The sequence below is a fragment of the Ranitomeya imitator genome, chromosome 1, assembly GCF_032444005.1.
Source record: "Ranitomeya imitator isolate aRanImi1 chromosome 1, aRanImi1.pri, whole genome shotgun sequence".
NCBI lineage: Eukaryota > Metazoa > Chordata > Amphibia > Anura > Dendrobatidae > Ranitomeya > Ranitomeya imitator.
The window spans coordinates 1,028,554,106-1,028,566,296 of record NC_091282.1 but is presented as its reverse complement, the minus strand read 5'-3'; the positions used below and the strand labels follow the sequence as shown (position 1 = coordinate 1,028,566,296).

General features: G+C 41.7%; 1 protein-coding gene across 1 annotated transcript in view; it reads right to left on the bottom strand.

Moving 5' to 3' along the window:
* Positions 1–1,006: 1,006 nt before the first annotated feature.
* ABCE1 (ATP binding cassette subfamily E member 1) overlaps positions 1,007–12,191 on the bottom strand; it is a 48,926-nt gene continuing 37,741 nt past the window's right edge. Inside the window, exons 12-18 of the mRNA XM_069744022.1 lie at positions 12,067–12,126; positions 11,843–11,901; positions 9,522–9,632; positions 9,269–9,411; positions 3,885–4,007; positions 3,693–3,804; positions 1,007–1,400 (exon numbers count right to left, since the gene is read on the bottom strand). Coding sequence (XP_069600123.1) covers positions 1,353–1,400; positions 3,693–3,804; positions 3,885–4,007; positions 9,269–9,411; positions 9,522–9,632; positions 11,843–11,901; positions 12,067–12,126 — 656 coding nt within the window. The 3' untranslated portion in view covers positions 1,007–1,352. The remainder of the gene's footprint in view (positions 1,401–3,692; positions 3,805–3,884; positions 4,008–9,268; positions 9,412–9,521; positions 9,633–11,842; positions 11,902–12,066; positions 12,127–12,191) is intronic.

Genomic DNA, 12,191 nt, shown 5'->3' with positions numbered 1-12,191 from the left:
GGTCAGAGTCCTTGGCTGCCCCTGCCACCTCTCTCAGGTGGTGATGTCATAGATGTTTGAATAAACACAGTTTTATCACAAACTATTTGGATTAGTTAATTAGGTCTGCTGGCTGCACCCATATATCAGGTCTAATGATTTTTTAAGTGGAAATCTGGCCTTCTGATCTGTGACTGAAAGTTGTATCACAAACGATTTAGATTAGAAAATGGGGCCTCCTGGGACAGCAACAGTTTTTGCACAGTCTAGTTAGATTCTGGAAGATCGATTTCAAACAGCATAGGATCCTACCTAGCAAGCTAACAAGTTCACTTGCAGCACTAGCAGGAGAGTGGAATGTATGCTTGTAGTAAATGCTACTGTCAAGAGATTAACAGCGGGATTTAACATGTTAACAGCTGCAGACAGTGCTCCCCTCCACCCGTGGCTGTTAAAGGCATGACGGCTGATTAAATCAAGAGTCATATGCCGGGATTCCAGCATTATATCCAGATTGGGTTTTAAAATTGCTTTTATGGTCTTTAAAGGGAACCGGTCACCTCCCCCACGGCGTTTTTTTAAGTAACAGAGCCACCTTCAGCAGCACTAAGGCTGCATTCTGTGAAGGTGGCTTTTATGTTTAGCATCCCTAGGAATGCTGAAATAATCACTTTTATAAATTTGGCGCCATACCTCTATTGAGTCAGGGAGGTAGGATTTCTCCGTGACTCAAGCGCCTCGCAGCCGTCCAGTGCTGCTGAAGGTGGCTCTTTTACTTAAAAACGCCCTGGGGGGGTGACAGGTTCCCTTTAAGTTGATACGTAGGTCATTTTGTAGCAATATCAATATCATGCTGGTTTATTTTTTTGTGTGAAAAAAAAAAACCCGACACCATTCATATCTAGTGCTAGCAGAAGTGATATAGAAACAGTAAGGAAAATGTTAAAAGTGGAAACAGATGATCGCTGAACATTTACCATTTTCTTGTCAGAGTTGTTGGGAATGATCACATGAAGTCAAACAAGAATAGAAGCGACAGGCCACTTTTACGTGGGTGTTTATTTGTCGTTTAACACCTTAACAGATTTATGTTCTTTAAAATGAGATTGTACATCTGATGGCAGCATTTTAAAAACCATATTTTAGAGAAATACAGTTTAACCAATCTGTACAATGAGCATTGTTGCACAAATAAGGAATGAATGACAAATCCCTTTTCCTTGCCAGGCAGTAGTTTTGGGTGATCGCACTGGACATTTACACTGTAGCACAATGCAGCATGGAGATTCCTCTGGGTCTTTAGAAAAGCCATAGGGCTTCATACAGTAAGTTTCAAATTTAGAAGATGGAGCAGAAGAGCTTTCTAATCTGCTTTAGTCATCTAAGAAAAAATAGTTTCCACTCTTCTTCTGATCCACATCCTGAAATTTAAGAAAAAAAATTAAATCGGCAACAGAAAAAAAATGAAGAACAGAATATCTTTTCTCCTGTCGACGAAGTGGTGATTTGTATTTCACTAGCGCAATAATCTGATGTAATAAAACCAAGTGACAACAAATAGATTACTACTAAAACACCGATGCACTGGAACGGTCTCATCTCCCTCACTGCAATATACCGTCAAAATAGTGCACAGACCTCCGTACAATTGTTCTGCTCCTCTTTATTGCACTATAAGCCTTCCACATAGAATAATGTACATTTACGCCATCTTCTGGGTCTAGTAAGCACAGAACGCTGTACACGTAAACTCCGTCTGTTAGTGTGTCTTTGACTAAGTGCAACACATGGGAAAGATGATAAGAGGCTGGGATCTGATCAATAATAACCATGAAACGATGGGGTTCGCTTGGTAACCTTTTCATCTATCAACAGCCTACAATGAATTGTTACCCGAAAAAGACCTCTAGCCCTTCCATGTCATGGCTGTGTGCCATAGAGGCCCATCTTAATAGATTTCTCAGTATGCCATTATTGCAATACTGACAAATTAACACACACAGGGTGTAAAGGGACTTATGTTTCTGTCGATAACTGTAGGAAGGTTTTTTTTTTTGCAAGACATGTAGATTTGAATGACACCACTCATTATACCATATCATATACCGAAAACAGGAAAAACAAAGTCCAAGTGGAATGAAATAGTGAAGAAAAAAACAACTAATTTTGCATTAGTTTTTCAGGTTATGTTAACTGTGATGATTCTCCAGGTCAGTATTATTTATGCGAGACCAATAGTTCTTTTTCACATTGTAAAAATTGCTATCATTTTGGGATACACACACGTGTTGTCCTGGAAAATCAGCTGTCCAGAGCATTTTTGAGGGAAGCCGAAATTACTGAAAAATCACAATATGTTTTAAATAATTTTATATTTCGATAGACCAATCTTATAGACAATGATATCAATTATAAGCATATTTTTATTTAAAAATTTAAAATACATTTAAAAATTGGGAAAAGATAGGATATATATAGACATATTATATTTTTTAGTTCCCTTAGGGGACTTTAACCTGCTACTGTTTCATTGCTTATAGTATATATTGCAATTCCACAGTATAAGGTTAAAAATGAACCCGCTTTAAAAACTCAGCCTGTAGCTGAACTAGCTTCAGAGGAGAGCCAATATGGTAGAGATGTTAACTCATCAGTTCTCTGCAATCGCATTGCAGGGGCCTTGAGGACCCCACTGAGCGTGCATACAAGCAATTTAAGTGCCTCTGTCAGTAATCGACAATTGCACTTAAATAGTTAAAAACCAGGGATTGTGACCAGTGCTGATCAATGCATTTGTGAGCAAATGTTGGCTATGGAGGAGGGAAAGCTTCTGAGCCTGTTCCATGCGCATATCCTAACCTTGACATACATGTACGGCAGGGTGAAATAAGTTAGGCTGGGTTCACATTGCGTTCTACGCCTCCGTTAAACGGACTACGTTACACCGCAGCATAACGTGGTGTAACGTAGTCCGTTAATGCCGCCATTGAAAGCAATGTCGGACGCATCGCTAGCGCACGCCCATTGTGGGCCATTGAGTGACGGACCCCGAGACGCAGGCTGCAGCGTTTCCGGGTCCGTCAGCGCTAGCGCAGATAGAGCTAGCAGATGCTCTATCTGCGCTAGCACGCTGCAAAACCAGCACTTGTGTTAACAGCAGCCCGTTAACGTATGCGTTGAACGGGCTGCTGTTAACGCAATGTGAACCTAGCCTTAAAGGCAACAGGGCACTTATTGATAAGAGACTAGACAGACAGTCCTGTCCGCGGAGTCCATGCACACAGGGAGAGACCTTTCACTCTCAAGGGGAGCAGGCAGGGAGAAACCGCCGGGGACCTGGCTATATCCAACCAGCCATACGTGCAGCTCTTTCAACCAGTGACTTTTCAAATACACTTCTCTCTGAAACGCAGCAGTGTTTCATAATCAATGATACAGTAAAGATTTGGTACAAATTATACCATTTTTGATAAATGTGGCCAATTGTATTTTCTGTCAAGCTGTTTAACTATTAATTCTAGTAGATTCCTCAGTCAGCATCTGTTCCATTTAATGGGACTGACCAAAAACCACAAGAATTTGATGGTAGATTGCTGTATATTTCTACAATGTAACATCTTGACGAGGTATGTTTTTTCAGAAAAGTTGAGAGTGAGACCAACCCAAACCTTTTTCTGCAATATGGACGTTCCTGCGCCCCACAGTATTCTTACCTTAATAGAATTATGCTTGTTTATTCTTGGTCTGTAATTGTTGGGATCTCTCCTAAACGTGATTTCCAGCTGAGACAAAAACTTGTTCATACCAGCAAGAAGAGTTTGGGGGCTGTTAAAGAAAATGTGCTTTTTATAAGTAAACATTAACAATATAAGAATAGAACAAGCAAGAAAATAAATGAATGTTACCTGTTTGCCATAGTGTCTTTAGAAGGGATACCATCGAAAACGATGACACGGTCAGCAAGGTAAGTGGCCATTATAAAATCGTGCTCCACAATAAAGGCGGTCTTCTTGGCGTGTAGTATAAATCTACAATAAAGAGTGAGAAAACATTTACACAACAAGGTTTTTGTTGGGAGACATCAGCAAACATGGCCAAACAGATTCACTGTATTTTACACCAGAAATCAATGCAAAATAGAGCAGAAATCTTCATCACAGTGCTCACCAGCAGTTATTGGCGTTGGCAGCTGCCAGTTAATCACTTGCGTAGCTGGCAGTCTTATGATTGAGGCTGCCGCACACAATGCACATTCACTTCCCATTGATTTGAATAGAAGGCGGATGTGCAGTACCAAGCCCCCAGCACTATCAGAAGAAAACCAGCTCCGCAAGTGAGTACTTCCGACCCTCGGCCACTAACAACAGCTGATTGGCAGGGGTGCCGGACCAAGACCGATCAGATATTGATGACCTATCCTTTCATTTTACATGCCTAACAATTTAAATAATAAAAAAAAAAAAAAAAAAAAAAAAAAACTTTTCTCACTTACTTCAATCAATAATGCCCTACCGCTACTTCAACTCTAAATTACTGTTATTCTTTCTTACATGTGCTGACTTTTCTTTCGAGTCTCCCAGCATGCACTGTGGATTGTCAAACAGGATGTCATCAGGAGGCGGGAATGTGGTCACGGCCGTAGCTGCTGTCACCGCCTTGAAACAGGTCGTCATCAAGAGGTTGGGCTAGTCTCTGCTCTACGGAGCATGTGACAGTTGTCATTTCGGACACATGCTCAGTTTGAGCTCCCTTCTCGCTGCTCTATTAACCCCTCTGTGACCTTAGACGTACTATCCCGTCGAGGTGCCCTGGGCTTATCTGACCCTGGACGGGATAGTACGTCATAGCCGATCGGCCGCGCTCACGGGGGGGAGCGCGGCCGAGTGTCAGCTGCTTATCGCAGCTGACATCCGGCACTATGTGCCAGGAGCGGTCACGGACTGCCCCCGGCACATTAACCCCTGGCACACCGCGATCAAAGATGATCGCGATGTGCCGGCGGTGCAGGGAAGCACCGCGCAGGGAGGGGGCTCCCTGCGGGCTTCCCTGAGCCCCCCGCAGCAACGCGATGTGATCGCGTTGCTGCGAGGGTCTCCTCACCTCCCTCCCTGCTCGAGCCCCGGATCCAAGATGGCCGCGGATCCGGGTCCTGCAGGGAGGGAGGTGGCTTCACAGAGCCTGCTCAGAGCAGGCACTGTGAAGGCTGCAGCGCTGCATGTCAGATCAGTGATCTGACAGAGTGCTGTGCAAACTGTCAGATCACTGATCTGTGATGTCCCCCCCTGGGACAAAGTAAAAAAGTAAAAAAAATTTTTTCCAAATGTGTAAAAAAAATAAAAAAAAATATTCCAAAATAATGAAAAAAAAAAAAAAATATTATTCCCATAAATACATTTCTTCATCTAAATAAAAAAGAAAAACCAATAAAAGTACACATATTTAGTATCGCCGCGTCCGTAACGACCCGACCTATAAAACTGTCCCACTAGTTAACCCCTTCAGTAAACACCGTAAGAAAAAAAAAAAAGAGGCAAAAAACAACGCTTTATTATCATACCGCCGAACAAAAAGTGGAATAACACGCGATCAAAAGGACAGATATAAATAACCATGGTACCGCTGAAAGCGTCATATTGTCCCGCAAAAAAAGAGCCGCCATACAGCATCATCAGCAAAAAAATAAAAAAGTTATAGTCCTGAGAATAAAGCGATGCAAAAATTATTATTTTTTCTGTAAAATAGTTTTTATCGTATAAAAGCACCAAACCATAAAAAAATGATATAAATGAGGTATCGCTGTAATCGTACTGACCCGAAGAATAAAACTGATTTATCCATTTTACCAAACGCGGAACGGTATAAACGCCTCCCCCAATAGAAATTCATGAACAGCTGGCTTTTGGTCATTCTTCCTCACAAAAATCGGAATAAAAAGCGATAAAAAAATGTCACGTGCCCAAAAATGTTTTCAATAAAAACGTCAACTCGTCCCGCAAAAAACAAGACCTCACATGACTCTGTGGACCAAAATATGGAAAAATTATAGCTCTCAAAATGTGGTATTGCAAAAAATATTTTTTGCAATAAAAAGGGTCTTTCAGTGTGTGACGGCTGCCAATCATAAAAATCCGCTAAAAAACTCGCTATAAAAGTAAATCAAACCCCCCTTCATCACCCCCTTAGTTAGGGAAAAATAAAAAAAAATGTATTTATTTCCATTTTCCCATTAGGGCTAGGGTTAGGGCTAGGGTTAGGGTTGGGGCTACAGTTAGGGTTGGGGCTAAAGTTAGGGTTTAGATTACATTTACAGTTGGGAATAGGGTTGGGATTAGGGTTAGGGGTGTGTCAGGGTTAGAGGTGTGGTTAGGGTTACCGTTGGAATTAGGGTTAGGGGTGTGTTTAGATTAGGGTTTCAGTTATAATTGGGGGGTTTCCACTGTTTCGGCACATCAGGGGCTCTCCAAACACGACATGGCGTCCGATCTCAATTCCAGCCAATTCTGCGTTGAAAAAGTAAAACAGTGCTCCTTCCCTTCCGAGCTCTCCTGTGTGCCCAAACAGGGGTTTACCCCAACATATGGGGTATCAGCGTACTCAGGACAAATTGGACAACAACTTTTGTGGACCAATTTCTCCTGTTACCCTTGGGAAAATACAAAACTGGGGGCTAAAAAATAATTTTTGTGGGAAAACAAAAAGATTTTTTATTTTCACGGCTCTGCGTTATAAACTGTAGTGAAACACTTGGGGGTTCAAAGTTCTCACAACACATCTAGATAAGTTCATTGAGGGGTCTAGTTTCCAATATGGGGTCACTTGTGGGGGGTTTCTACTGTTTAGGTACATTAGGGGCTCTGCAAACGCAATGTGACGCCTGCAGACCAATCCATCTAAGTCTGCATTCCAAATGATGCTCCTTCCCTTCCGAGCCCTCCCATGCGCCCAAACGGTGGTTCCCCCCCACATATCGGGTATCAGCGTACTCAGGACAAATTGGACAACAACATTTAGGGTCCAATTTCTCCTGCTAACCTTGGAAAAATACAAAACTGGGGGCTAAAATATAATTTTTGTGGAAAAAAAAATATTTTTTATTTGCATGGCTCTGCGTTATAAACTGTAGTGAAATACTTGGGGGTTCAAAGCTCTCACAACACATCAAGATGAGTTCCTTAGGGGGTCTACTTTCCAAAATGGTGTCACTTGTGGGGGGTTTCTACTGTTTAGGTACATTAGGGGCTCTGCAAACGCAATGTGACGCCTGCAGACCATTCCATCTAAGTCTGCATTCCAAATGGCGCTCCTTCCCTTCCGAACCCTCCCATGCGCCCAAACGGTGGTTCCCCCCCACATATGGGGTATCAGCGTACTCAGGACAAATTGGACAACAACTTTTGGGGTCCAATTTCTCCTGTTACCCTAGGGAAAATACAAAACTGGGGGCTAAAAAATAATTTTTGTGGGAAAAAAATTTTGTTTTATTTTTATGGCTCTGCATTATAAACTTCTGTGAAGCCCTTGGTGGGTCAAAGTGCTCACCACACATCCAGATAAGTTCCTTAGGGGGTCTACTTTCCAAAATGGTGTCACTTGTGGGGGGTTTCAATGTTTAGGCACATCAGTGGCTCTCCAAACGCAACATGGCGTCCCATCTCAATTCCTGTCAATTTTGCATTGAAAAGTCAAACGGCGCTCCTTCCCTTCCGAGCTCTCCCATGCGCCCAAACAGTGGTTTACTGCCACATATGGGGTATCAGCGTACTCGGGACAAATTGGACAACAACTTTTGAGGTCCAATTTCTTCTCTTACCCTTGGAAAAATAAAAAATTGGGGGCAAAAATATAATTTTTGTGAAAAAATATAATTTTTTATTTTTACGGTTCTGCATTATAAACTTCTGTGAAGCACTTGGTGGGTCAAAGTGCTCACCACACATCCAGATAAGTTCCTTAGGGGGTCTACTTTCCAAAATGGTGTCACTTGTGGGGGGTTTCAATGTTTAGGCACATCAGTGGCTCTCCAAACGCAACATGGCGTCCCATCTCAATTCCTGTCAATTTTGCATTGAAAAGTCAAATAGCGCTCCTTCCCTTCCGAGCTCTCCCATGCGCCCAAACAGTGGTTTACTGCCACATATGGGGTATCACCGTACTCAGGACAAATTGGACAACAACTTTTTGGGTCCAATTTCTCCTGTTACCCTTGGTAAAATAAAACAAATTGGAGCTGAAGTAAATTTTTTGTGTAAAAAAGTTAAATGTTCATTTTTATTTAAACATTCCAAAAATTCCTATTAAACACCTGAAGGGTTAATAAACTTCTTGAATGTGGTTTTGAGCACCTTGAGGGGTGCAGTTTTTAGAATGGTGTCACACTTGGGCATTTTCTATCATATAGACCCCTCAAAATGACTTCAAATGAGACGTGGTCCCTAAAAAAAAATGGTGTTGTAAAAATGAGAAATTGCTGGTCAACTTTTAACCCTTATAACTCCCTAACAAAAAAAAAATTGGTTCCAAAATTATGCTGATGTAAAGGAGACATGTGGGAAATGTTACTTATTAAGTATTTTGTGTGACATATCTCTGTGATTTAATTGCATAAAAATTCAAAGTTTGAAAATTGCGAAATTTTCAAAATTTTCGCCAAATTTCCGTTTTTTTCACAAATAAACGCAGGTACTATCAAAGAAATTTTACCACTATCATGAAGTACAATATGTCACGAGAAAACAATGTCAGAATTACCAGGATCCGTTGAAGCGTTTCGGAGTTATAACCTCATAAAGGGACAGTGGTCAGAATTGTAAAAATTGGCCTGGTCATTAACGTGCAAACCACCCTTGGGGGTAAAGGGGTTAATTTCCATGTGCGCTGACAGTGCGCTCCACTGCAAGCTATGTGAGAAGTTATGAGCCGGAAAGAGAGCCAGTGTATCACTTCACTTTGTAGTTGGATGTGCATGGTCAGTGAGCATAGAAAGTAATAGGGCGGAGAGCAAGGAGCACATACTGAGCAGGTGGTGAAGTACCCAATGGCACATGTAGAGTAGAGCAGAGGTTGGCCCAGCCGCCTGATGATGGCCTGTTTCTGAGTGGTGACGGCAGCGCGCCTCTGCTGTGATGTCCAGTCTGCCCCCATGGAGAAATGCTAAATTGAATTCATGGTTCAGATTAAAACATCAGAATTGTGGCATTGAAATGGTGAATCAATCAAATTTATCTTCAGTCTCATTTTCAAATAAGAAGAGTCCAATCGATCTCTTGTGAATAACCCAAGTGTACATTACCGCTTGATCACTCTGGCAGCTGTGAGACGCTGTTCAGAGTCGAGGTACGCTGAAGGCTCATCAATAAGGTACACGTCTGCGGGTTTACCCAGACACAGGGCTAAAGCCACACGCTGCAACTCTCCCCCAGACAAGGTTTGGACCTGTCATTACAACAGAAACATTAGATCAGTCTGGTGAAAAATAACATTGTTTTTTTGTTAATAATTTTCATTTGCTGACAAAATGTTACTACCGTATTTTTTTTTTTTACCTCTTGATCAATAATATTTTCAATCTGCATTGGCTTCATCACATCTGTGACAAATTGAGGGTGTGTGTAGGCATCTCGGATCTTTTCATGCAACAACTGGCGGACAGATCCCTATTATGAGAAACAGAAAATTGAGTACTTATTCATTTTTTAGTACAACAGTCACGAGCAGGCGATACCCATAATCATAGTTACAAACGGTTCAGGTTCGACCAGGTGGAAATCTATGGAGTCGCAGTTTAATATATGACACCGTACTGTACAAAACATTTAGACAGCTGTGGAAAAATATTGGAATACTAGTTCTGTTTTTTCATTTGTATCAATTAACATGCAAAGTGAATGAACCAAAGAGAAATCTTAATCAAAAATCAATATTTGGTGTGATCATCCTTTTGCCTTCAAAACCACATGAAACCATTAATTGTTCTAGGTACACTTGCATAGTCTTGGAAGGAACTTGGCAGGGAGACTGTTCCAAACATCTTGGAGAACTAACCACAGATGTTCTATGAATGTAGACTTATGCAAATCCTTCTGTTTCTTCATGTAATTCCTGACAGACTCAATGTTGAGGATCAGGGCTCTCTCATCACTTCCAGGACTCCTTGTTCTTCTTTATGCTATGACATTGGCTGTATATGTGGGGTCGTTGTTCTGCGGCAGAATTAATGTTCACTGCTCCCTGATGGTATTTCATGATGAATCAATATCTGCCTGTAATTTCCAGCATTGAGGACTACAAGAAATAAGCAATGTTCAGGACTGTAGATGCAGTGGTTGGCCAAGGAAACAGTGCAGCAATAGAAAGATTGAGCTAACATCCCTTTGAGATCAGATGTCCAGCACTGCCATCAATAGAGAATTGGCAGCAAAAACAAGTGGGGAAAAGCTACACCCATCTATTGTTCTAAGAAGTCTGTCCAGAAGTGGTTTTCTTGGAAGTATTACGGATAAAAAGCAATACCTAATCACAAGGCCAAGTGACTCAATTATGTGCAAAAACATTGGAACAAATGCAGAAAACTGGCTGCAGGTGCTCTGAACTGAACAGTCAAAACGTGAAATATCTGGCTGTAACAGAAAGGGCTGTAGAGCAAAACAAAAATGATTATCTGCAGGCAACAGTGAAGCATGGTGGTGGCTCCTTGAAAGTTTGGGGCTGCATTTCAACAAAAGGAGATGGGGATTTGGTCAAGGTTGGTGGTATCCTCAATACTGAGAAAGGCATATACTTATTCATTATGCAATACCATCAAGGAGTAAACAAAATGCCTCCAAATTAATTCTGCAGCAAGACAACAACCCAATAGATACCGAAAATGTTACCAGGAACTATCTTCAGCATAAAGTAGGAATAGTCCTGGAAGATGGCATGGCCCCAACAGAGACCTGATCTCAACATAATCAAGTCTGAAAGGAATTACTATGAAGAGACAGAAGAATTTACATAAGCCTACATCTGCAGAAGATCTGTGGTCAGTTCGCCAATATATGTGGAACAACCTAGCTGCCGAGTTCCTTCAAAAACTGAAAAATTGATGTTGCTTTGAAGATGTGAAGATAAGACGTCCCCCTCAGAGAAGCCGCTAAGGACATAGATTGGCTGCCAACCGGACGTCAGTGCCGCAGCCAACACCAGACACCAAGAGCAGCGCCAGAGACTTGGTGCTCAGCTCAGGGAGGGCGAGTCAAGGGCCGTGTCTGATTTTATAACAAACTGCAGCTGAAGACGAACATTCTCTGAAAGGAGAAAATCCCTTATAGGTCACTTCTAGAACACTACAATACTTGTGTATTGCAGTAAGTCGTGCCCTTCCTGAGCTGGATAGAAATCCTAGGATGGCAGGGTTTCCATTGGGCCCTCAGCTGCCAAACCTTCTGCACATTTTCATTCGGCTGCTGTTGGGTGGTACACAGAAAGATCCCCCTACCGACACCTCAAGGCTTCCATTAGGCAGTTTCTATTGATAGCAGTATCTTAAGGATTAAACAATACACACAGATGACATCAGCAGCATGTAGAGCGAGCTTAGCTACTGAGCCTGCTCCTTACAAATAATATCTGATGTTTGGGATTTAATGACTTGAAATTATTAGCATGGTTGTGCACAGATTACACACAAAAATAAAGGTGTTACAAATATGCAACCTCCCCTCCTTACCCCACCCACCTAAAAAAAAAGACAAAATTAAGATCAGTAAAAAAAAGATGATTAATGTTAATTGCTCAAACCAATTTTCGAGTATGACTAACAGGAATCCATCTTAAAACGATGCAGACACCTCTATTTAGCATTTTCAGGCAGGAGAACACTTACTGTTGATTTTGGACTGATCTTCTGGGGTTTGTAGCTCACATTAAGAACGGGTACATCACCTGCAACATAAAAGCAGTTTCTGGACATTAGCGGCTCCGCAATGTTTTCGGAATTCAAAATACAGAAATGAAAACCATAGTGTTCAGAGAGAAACATCAGGCATGCCGAAAGCATCAGTGTAATTGAAATAGAAAATAAACATGCGCGCCTGTAGCGTTTCTTACCTCCTTCATCCGGCTTCAGTCTCCCAGCCAGCATTCGGATAAATGTGGTTTTACCAGTTCCTGATGGAATAAATGACAACATTTACTGTTAGCTGCATTAAACAGAAAGGTGGAAAATGTAGCTA